This window comes from Thalassophryne amazonica, chromosome 4 (assembly GCF_902500255.1).
Source record: "Thalassophryne amazonica chromosome 4, fThaAma1.1, whole genome shotgun sequence".
Taxonomy (NCBI): domain Eukaryota; kingdom Metazoa; phylum Chordata; class Actinopteri; order Batrachoidiformes; family Batrachoididae; genus Thalassophryne; species Thalassophryne amazonica.
The window spans coordinates 125,049,274-125,068,447 of NC_047106.1; the positions used below are offsets into that span (position 1 = coordinate 125,049,274).

The 19,174-nt window shown below is 40.4% G+C and overlaps 2 protein-coding genes across 2 annotated transcripts in view; one reads left to right on the top strand and one right to left on the bottom strand.

Moving 5' to 3' along the window:
• The first annotated feature begins 400 nt into the window (after positions 1-400).
• Positions 401-16,796, top strand: LOC117508681 (C-X-C chemokine receptor type 5). The gene is made up of 3 exons (XM_034168493.1): positions 401-707; positions 5,965-7,044; positions 16,786-16,796. The coding sequence occupies exons 1-2, from the start codon at positions 564-566 to the stop codon at positions 7,012-7,014; spliced, it is 1,194 nt and encodes a 397-aa protein (XP_034024384.1). The 5' UTR covers positions 401-563; the 3' UTR covers positions 7,015-7,044; positions 16,786-16,796.
• The window catches only part of bcl9l (bcl9 like), a 114,121-nt gene continuing 103,940 nt past the window's right edge, over positions 8,994-19,174 (bottom strand). Inside the window, exon 9 of the mRNA XM_034168492.1 lies at positions 8,994-10,786. Coding sequence (XP_034024383.1) covers positions 9,597-10,786 — 1,190 coding nt within the window. The 3' untranslated portion in view covers positions 8,994-9,596. The remainder of the gene's footprint in view (positions 10,787-19,174) is intronic.

Genomic DNA, 19,174 nt, shown 5'->3' on the forward strand with positions numbered 1-19,174 from the left:
AGAAAATCTTTGGAGGGAGCTGAAACTCGAAACCGGAAAGATCTGGAGAAGATCTCTATGGAGGAGTGGACCAAAATCCCTGCTGCAGTGTGCAAACCTGGTCAAGAACTACAGGAAAAGTCTGATCTCTGTAATTGCAAACAAAGGTTTCTGTACCAAATATTAAGGTCTGGTTTTCTATTGGATCAAATAATTATTTCATGCAATAAAATGCTAATTAATGACTGAATAATCAGACAATGTGATTTTCTGAATTTCTTTTTTTTTTAATTCTGCCGCTCACAGTTGAAGTGTACCTACGATAAAACTTACAGACCTTTCCTTTCTTTGTCGGTGGGAAAACCTGCAAAATCGATGGTGGATCAAATACTTATTTGATCATACACACACAGAATTGTCTCTTAATATAAACATTTAGCAGGTTCTTGTTGTTTTAACCTTTTACAGCACTGCATATGTAGATCAGTAATATTTTGTACATTAAGTGTTTTTCTAACAGTGATAATACTGCAGTATCCTGGGCTTACTGAACTACATTTGCATGCTTTTTATGGAAAGCCTTTATGTATTTTGAACTTTTTTTTTCCACCACAAAAACATGTACAAGAACCAGCATTCACAGGAAGTGCAGACACATTTCAATACTGCTGTCTCCTGTCAAGTGTGCATCACTTACCCTCATGGAACTAATAATAGATGTGCCTGAGGTAAGGTGTGATTCAAAATAAAGTCTGATTGAGTATTAAACTAAAGATCTGCCACTATATTGTCTTTTTTTTTTTTAAGACAGGCTTTTAATATTTTTACAGATGGCGTCATATTGTTAGAATTATAATTTACCACATTTGTTTTCCATTTCTAGTTTATGTACTGTCAAAAATGTCTGGGTTAACGGTATATTTCACAGGAGCATAAGATGCTGTAACAGTCTGACTCAAACATAAAATGGTTTGAATTTGTCTTCATGAAAGCAGCGTTTTTTTTTTTGGGGACAACTGATCAGAAAAAAAAAAAAAAAAATGGGGGCAATTTTATGACTATTTCCTTTACACAAATCTTCAACAGCTTCTATTTTTGTTAACCAGCTTTAGTTAATGTTTTGTATAACCTAATGTATTAACTATTCCTTTCCTGAATTTCAGAGAATTCACAAATAAAACTACTGAGCATTGTTTGTTTACATTCATATGAGGCAGTTTCATTTTTACATCCACCAAGAATGGAATAAAATCACTGGCGTTTATTTATTTGTCTCTCTGTCTTTTAACAAGATTACATCAAAACTACTGCATGGACATTGACAAAATTTGCACCACAGGTAGATATTAGGCTGTGGAAGACTCCACTGAATTTTGGAGGTGATCTGGTTCCAGATTCTGGATCAGGATTTCACTTTATATAGGCTTTGAAGTATTATGTCAAAAATACGTCATGAATTCTCACCAAATTTGCACCACAGATAGATATTAGGCCGTGGAAGACTCCACTGAATTTTGGAGGTGATCTGGATCCGGATTGGCGGACGTCAGGATTCTGATTGTGCTTGTATGTTTTACGTAATTACAAGTAGTTTGATATTGCACAGCAGCTGAAATATACTCTGTATGAATCAGTAACATTTAATTTTGAAGCCTTGTGTGCAACATCTAGCTTTTAAAAACAGCTGTTTTAAAGGTACAAAGCAAGATTTTGCTGTTTCCTGTGAATTGATGGATTTACATTTCTAAATTTGAGGAAGCAGTTGCTTAAGCTATAGTATTATGGATCACTGAACCCCATCTAAACGGATGCATAGTTATGCCCTGTGCATATTGCTTTCCTGTTAACTCTCATGGGAAATATGACAGAAACTCGCTGTAATACACTCTGTATTTCATAAAAAGGAAATATGTTGATTAGCAATGTAAAAATTGCTGTCATTTTGCTGAAATATATTGATTATAATTTGAATCAAATTCATTGTCAACGAAGAATTAAATTTGTAGCATTCCAACATTATTGCTGTATAAAGAGATTACAGTCATGACAATGTGTTGCTGCTCAAAATTAAATGTTATTACTGATAGGACAGGTATTATTAAATTTTACTTGCAATGGCTGACCTTCCGGACAGTGGAGTTATTAATTGTAACATTTTAATATTTTGTAAGGATTTGCCTTACAAATGCCTTTGACATTAATGGTCAAAAATAAGATACAAGATAATTATTGAAAAATGTGAAATGTTTTAAAAGGTTAAATCTTTTAAGCTCAAATACAATGAGGAAAACCTAAAAAATAACAAATTTTTAAAAGCTGAGCTGTTTCACTTTTTTCCCCATGTATGCAGTGTCAGAAACCTTTCTTGCATTATTGTTGATAATGTCTGTAAATTATACCATATTTAACATTTGCAAAATACAGCAGAATTTATGCCATTGCTGATTGTGCCGTATAGTATATGTGAAACACCTGCCACTTACTGCAAAAGAGTAGTGAAAAAAATGGGGTGGAGAGACCCCCCCCGATGGGTTCATTGTTTCCTAGACAATAATTTGATTACATCTACAGAAAAAGAAGCAGATAATGATTTTAAGGCTGTTTAAACCATTAAGATTATCAAACATAAACGACAAAAACAATTCAACCAAAACTATCTGGGGTCTCATTTGCATGAGAAGGCAACGCGGTGCCTTTGTGGTTCAGACTGTTGCCTCACAGAAGGAAGGTTGTAGGATCACTTCCCGCCTAGCCCTTCTGTTTAGTTTGCATGTCTCCCCCCACCACAACGCGTGTTCGCATGGGTTCCTTTTGAGTGCTCCGGCTTCCACCCAAGCAAACTCCACATGGAAAGAACGAGGTGGGAAGCAAACCTGGGACCTTCTCACTGAGAAACAACAGTGCCATGAAGACAACGTGCTGGCCTGCAAAAGCGAGATTCGGATCATTAAACTTTGTAGCTTCAGCCAATGGTGGTTTCAGTGGTTTGTCGGTTTGCATTATCACGCTTAACTTCAGTTAATAGATTAACAGTTATAGAAGTTCATTTTTAGGTACAGTGTGCCCGTCATTGCTCATGCATATTTTAGATCATGTCTATCTATATATTAATGCTGCGTTTACACATAGGCAAGACGCGTTACAAATGTCATTTGTGTCATTCTTGGCACATTCCTGGCATTCTTAATGTGATTTAATGCATCTGAATAGGTTTCTTAATAGTGAATGTTGATGCGTGATATTTGTGATTTTCATGGAGCATGTTTTCAGCTGTCAAAAAATTTTCTATGAATGTCATACACCACCCTCATTTCGCCTCATGTTGTGGAGGTTACAACTGAGCATGTTGATCCATCTTGTTTAGTGGTGATCCTTAATAGAGCATGACAGTGTTCTTCTCTGACGTGCGCACAATTAAACCCTGCTGCACCACATTCAGTTTCACTGCTACAGTATGTTGAAGAAGGCTAAAGTCAGCTAAAAGTTTCATTCCAGTGCCCATCAGCGCATTCCTGCAGGTGTTCCACGTGCTGCATGTGCCTGATGTTTGGGAAAACGAGTGAGACGAGAGCCGCGTGGAGCCACACATCTGGCTGTCTCTGTCTCCTCCTCCTCTCTGCACTACTCCATGGCACAGAGCCCAACTAAGCATGTAGTCACAAAATTCTTTTGCTGTGGATTTTGAGGAACAAACTGGAGCAATCTGAATTGTTCATCAATTGACGGCTGGATGAATATGGGTTGGTGTGTGGAGAGAATTCGCCTCATTCACAACGTGACAGAGCTTGATGCGATAGCGTGCAACAACGGAGAAACATATTCTTGACTGTGCGTAATGGTCCCTGATAATTCTCCAGCAACAGTGCCATTAATCGTAGTGTGTGGTAACAGGTTGCATCAGTTCCTGAGGACACCTGGGGCCTCTGCCTCAAATCATCACATTCGTGATCAGCAGCCAAGAATGTATACTTCGTGGCATTCGTGACTTGCCATTGCCATCCATCCATCCATTTTCTTCCGCTTTATCCAGAGTCGGGTCGCGGGGGCAGCAGCTCAAGCAAAGCCGCCCAGACCTCCCGATCCACACACACCTCCCCCAGCTCCTCTGGGGGAACCCCAAGGCATGCCCAAGCCAGCCGAGAGATGTAGTCCCTCCAGCGTGTCCTGGGTCTTCCCCGGGGCCTCCTCCCAGTGGGACGTGCCCGGAACACCTCTCCAGCGAGGCGTCCAGGGGGCATCCGGAAAAGATGTCCGAGCCACCTCAACTGACTCCTTTCGATGTGGAGGAGCAGCGGCTCGACTCCGAGCTCCTCCCGAGTGACCGAGCTCCTCACCCTATCTCTAAGGGAGCACCCAGCCACCCTGCGGAGGAAACTCATCTCGGCCGCTTGTACTCGTGATCTCGTTCTTTCGGTCATGAGCCAAATCTCATGACCATAGGTGAGGATCGGAACGTAGATCGATCAGTAAATCGAGAGCTTTGCCCCCCTACTCAGCTCTCTCTTCACCACGACGGTCCGATACAGCGACCGCATCACTGCAGATGCTGCACCGATCCGTCTATCGGTCTCACGCTCCCTCCGTCCCTCACTCGTGAACAAGACCCCGAGATACTTAAACTCCTCCACTTGAGGCAAGGACACTCCACTGACCTGAAGAGGGCAAAGCACCTTTTTCCGGTCGAGAACCATGGCCTCGGATTTGGAGGTGCTGAGCTTCATCCCGGAGGCTTCACACTCTGCTGCAAACCGCGCCAGTGCACGCTGAAGGTCCTGATTTGACGAAGCCAACAGAACCACATCGTCTGCAAACAGCAGAGACGAGATTCTGTGGTTCCCAAACCAGACCCCCTCTACACCCTGGCTGTGCCTAGAAATTCTGTCCATAAAAATAATGAACAGAACCGGTGACAAAGGGCAGCCCTGGTGGAGGCCAACTTGCACTGGAAACAGGTTTGACTAACTACCGGCAATGCGGACCAAGCTCCTGCTGCGGTCGTACAGGGACTGGATAGCCCTTAACAAAGGACCCCGGACCCCGTACTCCCGGAGCACTCCCCCCAGGGTGCCCCGAGGGACACGGTCAAATGCCTTCTCCAGATCCACAAAACACATGTGGACTGGTTGGGAAAACTCCCATGAACCCTCGAGCACCCTATGGAGCGTGTAGAGCTTGTCCAGTGTGCTGCGACCAGGACGAAAACCACACTGCTCCTCCTGAATCCGAGGTTCGACCATCGGTCGAATTCTCCTCTCCAGTACTCTGGAATAGACCTTACCGGGGAGGCTGAGGAGTGTGATCCCCCTATAGTTGGAACACACCCTCTGGGCCCCCTTCATAAACAGAGGGACCACCAACCCGGTCTGCCAATCCAGAGGCACTGTCCCCGGTCGTACTTGCCATTGTTATGTGTAAATGCACCTTAAAAGTGAAGTGGCCTCTGTGTATGTGTTTGTGTGCATGCAAGTGTGCCTTTGATCACAGAGAAACCGGGGAGAGCTGACATTTGCCGTTTCGTATGCTTATATATTTGGGGTGAAGGATGAATGCCTCCAAGACGGAAAATTGATATGACCAATATTTTTGGAGAAATTAGGGATAATAGGTAAAAAAAAAAAAAAAAAAAAAACGTGAACAATGGACGTTGATATCACCATTACTCAGTCCCTGGAAGGAAATAGGTCAGCCCTGCCAGTTGTAAAATGTGTAAAATCAACTAAATGTACCAAATAATAAATACAATTATTCATAAAACATTATCATTTTAATTTTATAGAAACTTAGCATAATTTATTACCACCCTTGAAAAAATGTCAGCTACCTATTTCATAAGCACTACCTAATCTCTTGATGCCCACAGTAGACTTGTGCACGTGTCCACAATGAGATTATAAATGAGGCCCCAGAGGCATCACTGTAGTATTAAGGAATGCAGATTCTCTAACTGTGGCGATAAAACTAAGATGCTTCCTTACTCTCTTATAGCTTGGAGAGGCCACAACTGTCAATTACTCCGACTACGGCACAGAGTACGAGTGCAGCCATGAGACCCAAGGAACGACCTTTAACACCGTGTTCCAGGTGGTATTCTACAGCTTCCTGTTTCTGCTGGGTATGGCAGGAAATGGCCTGATGATGATGGTGCTGCTGCGCCGTCGGCACGCCTTACGCATCACTGAGATCTACCTACTTCATCTGGCCATGACTGATCTCATGCTCCTTTTGACGTTTCCCTTTGACCTGGTTGAGATTACCAGAGGATGGCTGTTTGGAGAGTTTCTCTGCAAGCTGGTGGGTCTGCTGCAAACCCTGAACCTCCTGTGTGGAAGTTTCCTTCTAGCTTGCATAGGGTTTGATCGCTATCTGGCAATTGTTTATGCTATTCCTAGTATGCAAAGACGTTGCCCGAGAACCGTACACTTTGCATGCATTGTACTTTGGCTGATCTGTTTCGGTTTATCAATCCCTAATGTTGTGTTTCTCTCCGTGAAGACAGACACGCCAACAAATTCAAGCAGGCTGACCTGCTATTACCATGATTACGATATTCATGCAAACAACTGGGTTTTGGCCAACAGAATCTTAAATCCTGTGTATTTTTTCTTACCCATGTCTGTCATGACCTACTGTTACGCAGCCATTGTAGTCACTCTGCGCAAAAGCCAGAAAAGGCAGGAGAAGCAAGGTGCTATTCGACTGGCTTTACTTGTCACTGTGGTCTTCTGCATCTGTTGGCTGCCGTACAACGTCACCTTACTTCTAAAAACGGTTGCAGACTGGAAGCTGATCTCCTATGAGAGCTGCAGAGCATTCATCCAAATACAAACAGCCCTAGATGTGACAGAGAGCCTGGGTTTCTCACACTGCTGCCTAAACCCCTTTCTGTACGCCTTTGTTGGGGTGCGATTTCGCAACGAGCTGATAGAGTTACTCTGTAGACTGGGCTGCAGCCGCGCATGTTTGCGCTTCTTCAGAGCCTACAGTCACACTCGTCCATCAAGTTCTGATTGTGCAACATCCAACAGCACAATGTGAGACAGCGATTAACGGCAACCATAGTTCACAGTTCACAAAAATATTTGTTCCCAAAATTTAATGAATTAGTTGTCATGTTGTGATTAGTTCAAACTCGTAACATCACACTTCTCAGGCTACGATGGACCCCAGCAGCTGGAAAAGGCCAAGGGGACACACTTGTTTCACCTGGAGGCAAAAGAAAATAATGCAGCACATAAATGAAACGATCATTCAGATGATGATACAAACCCAAAATTTGGCACAAATACACATTAGACATTACTGTTTTGAAAAAACTGACTGGCCATTTGAATTTTCAATAGGCAGCCAGGTAGGGGTCAATTGAAAGATTACACAGGTCAAAATTTAAAAAATGCACCAATCATATTGAAACTAGACCACATTATTTGTCTGATCATAAAGATTCCAAGTTTGGACTATTTATGACTGAATGTTTGAGTTATGGTGCAAAAAAGGTAAGAATGGTGACAAAGGTTAATTTCAGTTTGTAGTAGGTCCCTTCGGCTGCTCCCTTGTTTGCACTCGGGGTCGCCACAGCAAATCCAAGGTGGATCTGCATGTTGATTTGGCACAGGTTTTACGCCGGATGCCCTTCCTGAAGCAACTCCACATTACATGGAGAAATGTGGCAGGGGCGGGGTTTGAACCCAGAACCTTCCGAACTGAAACCAAGCGCATTAACCACTTGGCCAAAAGTTCAAGTTGCTCCAATTTTGGTCAAAAGTGATGCAAATTATTGGTTGAGCTAATAGAATTAATAAATGGAATAGTTTTGTGTTGTATGTTTGGTCTCCAAAGTAAAGGTCAAACATGGTCAACATCCATTAGATTTTATGTGACATGTTACCTTGTGTTAACTAAGCATGGCACAAGGTACAAACTATAACATTTTAAAACCCTGTTAACTCTAATAATTTACATTACTTTTTACCAAAATTGGAGCAACTTTTATTTTTGACCCCTGTACAAACAATCTGACCCTTGTCGTCATTCTTACCATTTTCACACCGTAATAACTCCGTAACAGTTATAATCCAAATACCTTTTAGGAATATTTATGATCAGACAAATAATGTGTAGTTTTCAATATGATTGAAGCATCTTGTGGAATTCTTCAGTTGACCCCTACCTGGCCGCCCAATGAAAATTCAAGTGCCCAATCGGAGTATTTGTGCCGAATTTGATGCTTGTATCACCATCTGCAGGATTCCACTCTAAGTATTCTCTTATCTGCTGTACTATAGTTACTTTTGAGAAGTGAATTCCAGTTCTCTGCCCGATTGGTTGGTATACAGGGTCCAGGGCGGTTCTGTTGTGTGATGAATTGATACGCGGCTTTAGGGCGCAGACGTGACCTACCCACTGCACACATTTTAATCAGGCTGTACGATTAACTGACATGCACACAACAGGATTTCAACTGCAACAATGGGTTTTTCTGTCTACCGCCACTCTGGGGCTCTGCAGGTGTTGTCCTGGACATCCTCACATGCACACGTCATACGGACATGCCAGCTGTTATTTTGGTTGCTCCCCTTCAGGAATACAACAATGGAAACGTGTATCTGCATCTCACAAATTTCTGAAAGATAAGAGCGTGCATGTGTCTCATTATGTTTGTATCACATGAAAATGTCAAGACTGCCTGCCTGTTTTGTGTATATATGTGTATCCCTTTGAATATGTAATGTGAATGTAATGCGCATGTATGCAACATGACTTGTGGTGCAATTATTGAGTACAGCACCAGTCATATTGTTGATCATATTGTGATGTGGCCTCATCTCATGAATATGTCTCGACACTGGAGCTCTAACATGGATTTGCTTTGTATCATTCCATAGTGCACGGCCAGCTTCATGTTTGTACAGTCTCTGTTTCATGTCACTTGAAACCAACATTGTAAGTTTCATTTGATTAGACGTACCAACATCATACAGATACTTTTTGTATTTAAAAGTTTTATTTACCCAGTCAAAAAAAAAGTTAACAAAAATGATTTTTTTTTCCTCATTTTAAATACTTATGTTAATAAAGATTTCAGATATTACATACGCCTCTCCCCTTGTCAGTGTCAAATGATTATTGACAACACAATAACCAAAACATTTTAGAACTCAGCATTATGCTTCTTTTTTTAGACTTCTATTAAAACAATTATACAGAACTGCAAACAATCACAAAATGCATCTTATGTACAGCAAGTATATATTATATATATTTCTTTGCACAACAGTTTGGTAGTTGGAGAAAATAAATCAATGATATTAAAACAAATAGAAATCTGAGGCACTCCGATGTGGACTGCCACTCTGTTCCCACAACAAATACACACATCTGTGAAATATACATATTTTACAGTATTTAGAAAATGGCTTCGATATTTTTATTCAACAGTGTGACAGTGCTTTCAATATTCATTTTTTAAATCAGCTGCAATGCAAAATTTAAAGACTCACTGATATATTGATTTACACCAGTTCTTTTCAAAACAACTGCAATTTTAACAATGACAGAATATGGACACAATGGAAACATAACCAACTGGAATCATGTCTAGTACAGTATAAGTGAGAAGGTCAGAATGGCATATTAGCCATACTTCCAGGACCATAACCAATGGGACTGTCCAGAGGCATTCCACGCTGTCTGAGAGACTGTGGGCCCATCATACCAGGCTGTGGATGGGGAGGACCCATCATGGGACCCTGTGGGGTCATTACAGATCCTTGGGGGCTAAAGGGATCCCCTGGAATTGACATACTTCGTTGTTTGGCTTGCATCATCATAATGTTTTGCTGTGCCATCAGATTGTGTGGATGTTGCTGGGAGGACATCATGCTAGGGTAAGGATTGGAAGGGTGGTGGAGAAGGCTGTTTGCTATCATGGCTTGCTGTTGCTGAAGTTGCTGCTGTGGCATTATGCCTGTCCTACCCATTATATATCCAGGGGGGCACATGGGACCCAAACCTCCACCAGGAACCATACCCCGTGAGGCCCCTTGAGGAATGCCCATGCTTTGGCGTAGTCCCCCATGTGATGGGTGAGGTGGAAGTTGTTGTTCTGCCATCATATTCTGTAGGTTAGCCAAGTGAGGGTTGGATGAAGGACCACTATGTGGAGAGCCAGAAGATGTGAGCTGTTTGAGGAGCTGCTGTGGGGTAGGTTGCTGGGATGGTTGACCCGGATGTGGATTTTGAAGTGGCTCACTCTTCGGAAAATACTGAAGTGTGCTACTGGGTTTATCAGAAGGAATAATACGGGAAAGATCAAACTCAGGGATCCCTGTGTGAGTGGGACGGATGACTTCACTTAGATCTGGGCCATCACCCATGGGTAAAGACGCAAATGAGTCTGAGGGGTGGGCAGGTCGCTGGTGGCGAAGCCCCTTGCTAAGCAGATGCAACTGCTGTGGTGGCAAAGCATCCTCATTTGATTGAGAGAAATTCTGAGGCATTCCTCCAACAGGTGAGTGCATAGGTCCATGAGATGGTGGCTGCATGCGAATAAAACCTGCCATCTGGTTTTGAGGCATTGGAGACATGTTGCAGGACCCTATTCCATCAGGCGCTGGTCCCCCCATCATGGCAGTACTAACGGCAGACATGCTCATAGGATTGGGGGAAGAAAGCATAGGTCCTGAAGCATCATGAGACAAGTGTTGCTGACCTTGGCTTACAATACCCATGGGGCTTTGTGGATCACTGTGAGGGCCAATAGAGCTCTGGGAGACGAGCATCTGGGAGGTCTGGTGATTCCCCATGTTACCTGGTGGAACAACACAATAAGCATCAAATAGAAATTAAGGAATTATTTATATTTGGACAGTCCTACTACAACCTGGGGTATTTGAGTGAGCAAAAGATGTCCTGCAAAACAATTAAGGTCTTGAAGACAACAAGTCTTTCAGAAATAATCAATTTGCCTCCTGATGGCCATTGTAGGCATGGTACCTACAAATAAAATACAACCAGTAAGAGTAGATAGTGCTCTTACATATGGATTTATTTTAAATTCACCCTTTATAAATAGGTGGCATTCATTCATGATGTTTGTTGAACAAAGAAACTTTTTGATGGGATAAATGATCAAATCTAGGCTTCAATTTTGCCTTCGGGGTAAACTGGAGAAAGAAAACTCTTCTCTGTTCACTATGAAGCTATATACAGTAGTGTTCAGAATAATAGTAGTGCTATGTGACTAAAAAGATTAATCCAGGTCTTGAGTATATTTCTTATTGTTACATGGGAAACAAGTTACCAGTAGATTCAGTAGATTCTCACAAATCCAACAAGACCAAGCATTCATGATATGCACACTCTTAAGGCTATGAAATTGGGCTATTAGTAAAAAAAAAATAAAAAATAGAAAAGGGGGTGATCACAATAATAGTAGTGTGGCATTCAGTCAGTGAGTTCATCAATTTTGTGGAAGAAACAGGTGTGAATCAGGTGTCCCCTATTTAAGGATGAAGCCAGCACCTGTTGAACATGCTTTTCTCTTTGAAAGCCTGAGGAAAATGGGACGTTCAAGACAATGTTCAGAAGAACAGCGTAGTTTGATTAAAAAGGTGATTGGAGAGGGGAAAACTTATACACAGGAGCAAAAAAGTATAGGCTGTTCTTGTACAATGATGTCCAATGCTTTAAAATGGACAAAAAAAACAAAACCAAAAAAAACAGAAACATGGAAGAAAATGGAAAACAACCATCAAATGGATAGAAGAATAACCAGAATGGCAAAGGCTCACCCACTGATCAGCTCCATGATGATCAGTCTGGAATTACCTGTAAGCGCTGTGACAGTTAGAAGATGCCTGTGTGAAGCTAATTTATTTGCAAGAATCCCCCGCAAAGTCCCTCTGTTAAATAAAAGACGTGCAGAAGAGGTTACAATTTGCCAAAGAACACATCAACTGGCCTAAAGAGAAATGGAGGAATATTTTGTGGACTGATGAGAGTAAAATCATTCTTTTTGGGTCCAGGGGCCACAGACAGTTTGTGAGACAACCCCCAAACTCTGAATTCAAGCCACAGTTTACAGTGAAGACAGTGAAGCATGGTGGTGCAAGCATCATGATATGGGCATGTTTCTCTTACTATGGTGTTGGGCCTATATATCGCATACCAGGTATCATGGATCAGTTTGGATATGTCAAAATACTTGAAGAGGTCATGTTGCCTTATGCTGAAGAGGACATGCCCTTGAAATGGGTGTTTCAACAAGACAATGACCCCAAGCACACTAGTAAACAGCAAAATCTTGGTTCCAAACCAACAAAATTAATGCCTCGCAGATGTGAAGAAATCATGAAAAACTGTGGTTATACAACTAATACTAGTTTAGTGATTCACAGGATTGCTAAAAAAAGCAGTTTGAACATAATAGTTTTGAGTGTGTAGCGTCAACAGCAGATGCTACTATTATTGTGAACACCCCCTTTTCTATTTTTTTTTTTTTTTTTTTACTAATACCCAATTTCATAGCCTTAAGAGTGTGCATATCATGAATGCTTGGTCTTGTTGGATTTGTGAGAATCTACTGAATCTACTGGTAGCTTGTTTCCCATGTAACTATAAGAAATATACTCAAAACCTGGATTAATCTTTTTAGTCACATAGCACTACTATTATTCTGAACACTACTGTAACTGTATAAGGGACAAAGGTTGCTTCCTGCAGTTTCTGCAGTTAAAGCCACAGAAACATAACTACTTCAGAGCTGTCACAGGTGTCTTGGTGGCTTCCCTCACGAGCCTTTTTGCAGTCAGTTTTGAGAACTGCCCACTCCAGACAGATTTACCATACAGAAACAGAGTTTGCATTTGCTAACAAGCAACAAAAATCAATCCAGTTGACTTAAAATATTCATCTATCCATCCCGACTTGAAAGAAAACTGGTTGTAGAAAGCAGTTTCTCTCACGCGCACGCGTGTGAGAGACATCTGTGATTAAGCTCAAAGCATACCATTTGCTTGCATGGTCACTCAATTTTTGGGAACTGCCTACTTGACAGACTGAACATACTGTCTGTATTTCTTAATGACTGATCTAAGTCCAAGACATTCAGTGACTTTGGAATGTTCATGTATCCATCCCTGGACCTGTCTGAAGAAAACTAGCTGTAATAGCAATGAAGGGTGTCATCACATACAACCCATCGTTTTAGTTTTAATATCAAGTTGTGGAGATTCCTTTATTGCTCATTTCAAGAGGATAACTGTAGAAATTTTAATGTGGAGAAGCCTGAATTCTACTTTTTTTTTCTAAAACCGTATAAAGAAATTAAATCGTGTAAAAGCTGAAGGGGTCAAAACGTCTAGCTTCTAAGAGTTTTTTCTTATAGATTTTATTTTTTTTCTCTCCATGATTTAGGAGGTTCAATAAACAAGCTAAAGCTAACAGGCTAAGCTTGGCCCAGGTGTTTTTATTGTGGCTTAACAGAGCATTTGAACAAACTACTGATAGCTGCTATCAGTACTAACATAAATTAAAAAAAAAAAAAAAAAAAAAAATCTCACAAAAAGTCACTCGATAGAAATATTGACGCATACTCTTCTTAGATGGTTACTACAACTAACCACACAAGAAGCTGAATTATCTCAGATATTTGTAATAAATTGCTCTTTAAGTACAGAAACAGTCGGTCCACAGCAGCTAGCTGCTACTGCTCAGGCCGGGAACATCGCCCAAAGGTGATCAGAGATCTCAAACGCTTGACTGGTAATGTACCCTAGAAGGGTAATCGTGTGGTGCTTTGACAGCAAAACTGTAGATGAGCGGGTTCATCCAACTCAGCCATCTTAGAGCTCATCTAATTGAAAGCATGAAATAATGAGTATGATTAGTTCACGGTGAACCTTGAGCCACACTGGCTTTGCTTCATCAATGCAACACAATTAATCGCATCGCAATCATAATTGTGCTTTCAGACTGTTTCATTATATACTTGTCAAAGGGTGTGATTTGAATAAACAAACCACCTTTGTTGCTGCACTGAGTGTGCCGCTGTGATCTTTATGTACCACCATTAAAATGTGGGGTACTGCCGTCCCCCGCCCCTCCATCAGATTCAGATTTTATACATATATGATAAAGAAAGATAAAGGTCTCAGCATGGAGTTTATTGGATTTAACAGGTGAGGGATTACAGAGCACAGTTCCAATTCCCCCCGTTCCCAGCCTGCACTGTGAATGTTTAATCTCAATAGTTAGAGACATCTCCCAGCCACTTTTCTCATGTGGTTAATGGGCAAATCATTTTTAGGTGAAGATGGCATTTAAGGGTCGTGGAAATATAGTTTCAAAATGTGATCTCTGTTGGGTGAACACAGCAGTTTTCCAGTGAAATGTGCATGCTTTTTTCTTTAAAGTGTTCAGCCTTTAGGTTTTTCAAGATTTAAGTCAGAAAACTAATTTTCTTTGGCAGCACTATAATTTTATTTATTAGCCTTTAAATAGGGGTTTCATAATATGACATTGCCAATATGATCAAAATTCACAGTCTGGGGGGAAAAAAAAAAATCCATACAGACAGACAGCCCTGAACAATGTTCGGTGGAAACCCACATACAGTCTATAATAGCAACTTCACAGATCATGTGGGAGCTTTCCCCAACTTACGTGAGGGATAATAGGAAGCACACAGCAACAGCCAATCAGAGTAGAGATACACAGTAACATCATCCAAGATGGCAGAAAATGCTCTGAAATGGCTATTAGAATTTGCAGTAGCCAAGTGGCCAGTGTGTACGTGTATGCACGCGCGTGTATAACTTCCATCGTGGACAAACTGGGGAGAGCTGACATTTGCCGTTTGCTATGCTTATGTATTTTGGGACAAGGATGAACGCTAAGAAAACAAAGTTGATAGGACTAATATTTTTGGAGAAATAAGTGATTTTATCTAACAACACTGAACAATAGATGTTGATAATTATATTCTGGACTCACACAGGGTGGTAAATCATCTATATAATAAAAGTGTGCATGCATGAGCTATTTTATTTAGTAAGTTCAATGTAAGTACATAATTGTAAATATGTTAAAAATACATGAATGACAAGAAAGTGAAAACACTAATGGACACATTGTGGTCCATTTAAAAATCAAATGACAAAATAGAAGTAATAAAAATAATAATAATACTAATGATAATAATAATAATAATGTGTGTATATGATATCAAGAATGTAAACAATTTCTAAATACATTAAGACAGTAAATTTACATAAAAAATACATAATTAATAGGAAAAAAGGGTCGAGTTCTTCCTATAAAGACTTGAGGTTTAACGTTCTAAAAACATTCAGGATTCACACTCCATTCTAACTCATAGAAACTCAGCATAGTTTATCACCCTTGAAAAATGTCAGCTACCTATTTTATAAACACTACTCAATCTAGTGCCAATGGATCCCCACAGGCAATGTGGTAGTTTCTATATTAATACGTTTCTCATATATTTTGTAGAAGTTAGCGAGAAATAAACACTTCTAAATCTAAAAACACTGCTTCTGAAAATGGATAACACCTCTGAAGTGGTTTACAAGACATCTTATGGAGAAGTAACTGCTGGTAATTTCAAAACCTCACGTATTGGTGCAAACACTTGCTTGTGCAGACAGCGTTTAAAATGAAACAAAATATTTGTTACGGAATTCTCCCCAGGCAAATATGTTGTCTTCATTAAAATGTGCTGTAATTCTTCAGTTTAAACTAAATTTGTGAAATCTGAAAGGACATACATGTGTAAGGGCCCCTTCACACAGTGTGAAATTTGGTTGAATTGCACATAAAGTGCGCATGAAGCAGGAATCGTATGCAAAACGTGTAAAATCGTACCTGCCTCTAACGCCTTGTACAACTGTTGCTACAACTGCGCACACAGTGGCTGAAAGAGTGTGCCCTCTGCGAGCCCATCAAACCCTCTCGCGGCAGGTGTCAGCCAAATTCCAGTTGACACACACACGAACATCTAACACTGCTCGCTTGGCCATTTGCACCATCGTCACAAAAACAGCCAGCAGACAATCACTGTCGAGCTGGATGTGAAATTTGTTTAAGTGCCCTCACAACAAAAATGTTAATCAACAAAAACATTGATATGAACTTTGTAGTACTTTTGCGCATTAAGCTTTGGTAACTTTAAATACAGCCAGGTCCATATATTTGAACAGTAATACAATTGTTGAAATTTTAGCTCTATACGCCAACACAATGGAGTTGAAAAACAATCAATGTGCTTGTGGTGTCAGCTTTCAGCTTTTCCTTAATGTGTTTTTAAGAAGTATTACATTCATTATTTAGGAATTACAGCCATTAGACGTTCTCCATTCATAATCACAGAAGCCTTTATTTCCATCAGGCTAGTCTGGGTGTCTTGTTTGCTTCCCTCACTTGTCATCTTACTTAAGGCCTGGTGCAAATTTTAGTGTTTTTCAGGTGAAGCCAGACTTTTATCTGCTACAAAAACATACACAATAAGTGTGTTTAATCCTTTTGTGCTATGTTTTGTTGTAAACTGCTATGTCAATACCTGTTTCAAATTTCAGGGCAATCTGAGCATCGGTTCAAAAGATACAACTAGAAAATCGTCATTTTTTTAGCACTTTAGTATGACATGCATTTTTTGATCAATGTAAAGGTCTGCCCTTTAAAATAATGTGTAATAATTTGCCATGGGAAAGTGTGCTCAGATGCAGCCATGGCCGTTCTGATTCATTCACTACCACTTGTATGTTGATACTCCGTGTACATGTCAAACAGTGCCAATGTGACTCCAAAGTGGCAAATGAAGCCCAAAATACAAATTTTAGCCATTTCTGTCTGACAGCTTTGTGTACCTGTTGGTTCTAGGTATTGTATGTCGTTTTAGCTCTCCTAGCTCAGGTAGAGGGTACCTCTATTGCATTTTATGCCTAATTTCCCTGTATGCATGTCATAGCTACTTGCTTGTATCCTTTTTTCTTGCTGTAAAAAAGTTATCCCAACCCTAACACTAAGTTTATTGCTGCACCCAGTCTTGCTCAGGCATGCTACTAACACTTCTCTACAACAATATTTTTCCTTAACAGTAACTCAGTTTTTTACCACAAAAAGGGATGCCCCTGCCTTTTTGTATTTACAGCTAACACTGAAATTGGTTGCATGTCCAGACCCTAACATTCTGTCCCAACCCTAACGCCTTCTGTTTTGCACCCATGCTTACCACCTGCAGCTTTCTGGCTTTAAACCAATAGTTCTTTTCACTGCTTACTAGTTATATGTGGCTTTGATTGTTCATTTCTCAAGATAGTTCTATTTGTAGATTGATTATATATGAATATTCAGAATGCATTTTTCAAGAGGCCACATAACTCCATATCTAAAAATATGGTACCTAATGTTAAATTCATGTTGTAATAGCCCTGTATGCATAGGAGCACCTGACAGTGGAGTCAGAGAATGCTGCAATGAAGCAGGATGTGTTCAAGCAATGTGATGAGGTGCCTTGTATACAAGGAAAGGAACTGTTAGGGTCGGAACACAATCTAGAAAAGCAAAGTTTGACCAGCAATGGTGTTTCATTTCTGAAGTATGGAGAAGCTCACAGTGAAGATACCATTCCTTAAACCTCAGACAAGGAGAAATGCTAGGCAGTCAGTGTACAAAGCCCCACAGACTATTCCTGTCTCTGCTGGTGCGGCCAGGCAATACAGATTTTGGCAAGCTCACAAGTCTGATGCAGTGCATGCACAAAAGAACAAGGAAAAATGCCTACAGTACAGAGCTAAACTGAAGAAGAAATGTAAGAACCCCAAGTTGGTTGAAGAGATGAAGGAGAAGGAGAGGCTGCGTAAAGCTGCTTACAGAAAAAGAAAGAAAGAGGAGGAAGTACCTGCTAAAATAGTTGAAGGAAAGCACAAACCACGCCGATCCAACAGACCCATTTCCTCAAGCTCAGATGATTCCGATGATGGACGAGATGAAACCACAGTGCTGAGGTCTAAAGTGAAGACACTGCAGCAGAAACTCAGAAGACAAAGTGTTCAGAAGGCTCCCAGCTCCAAAGATGCAGTTAGGAAGCGAGCTCAGAGAGCAAGCACGGCCATTCCACAGTCCCCAAACAAATGGGCAGAAACCATGAGCCACCTTCTCAAAAATGCAAGTCCTAACAAGGCTGCAGCCTTTTAAAGGAGACAGAAAAAGAGGGCAAAGACTGTTCACAGACGAAATGTAGAGCAGCGACAGAGATGGAGATCTGCAATTGAGGACTTGAGAAGAGTTGATGTAACACGCCAAATGCCAAACAAGCGTGATGTTGTCACCATAGATAGTGCACAGGTTGCTAAACGACATCTTCTGATGCCAAAGAAACAGGCCTACATGATGTTTGTACAAGAGACCCCGACCTACCCATACCGCTACACAACTTTCAGGAAGTCAATTCCTCGCTTCATCAAGAAGATGAACCTCAATGATCGAAGAGTCTGTGTCTGCTTTGGTTTGTCATCACAAATGAAATATTCTCCTCTTTGGTGATTCTACAGCAGTAAGCTATTTGTAATATCAGCTAAGTTCCTCTCTGTTATGTAAAGAAATCAGATGTTAAACTATGCTTTTAGACAAGTCTCATCTAGTGTCCCAACCCTAACATTTCACAATAAATTGTAAGTGCTTTTCTAGCATCTAATATCTCAAAGACTAATAAATGTATCAATTAGAAATTTGAACTGTAAATTCAGTTTTGCATTAAGAACAACATATATGACCTGTTTATATCTGTTTAAGAAATGTTTCATTCAATGTTTTCAAACTGTGCTAATCTTGGAAAAAAAATGACTTTTTTAATAAATTCTCCACAATTTAGACAAACCTGTGGGCCAATATGGTATACTTGTATGTGATGCATTGCCAAATGTGTTAGAATAATGATTCAATATTACTTCTACAATGCTTAGAACTGAATTTAATCATACTCAATTTTACAGTTGTTCTTACTTATTTTCTATTGAAAACTTGAAAAAAATATATGTTGAAAGTCACTACTTAGCCTTGCTTTTGTTATTTTTTTTGTTGCTATATATACAGACTTCCTGTTGCAGCAATGTTCCAGGCAAAAACAACACCTTTATTTTTTACCCTCTTGTCACACTCTTATTTGCACCAGGCCTTT

Coding starts and splice junctions, on each gene's coding strand:
- LOC117508681 (XM_034168493.1), top strand. CDS start 564: ATGTATTTTGAACTTTTTTTTTCCACCACAAAAACATGTACAAGAACC. Junction 708..5,964: donor TAATAATAGATGTGCCTGAG/GTAAGGTGTGAT, acceptor ACTCTCTTATAG/CTTGGAGAGGCCACAACTGT.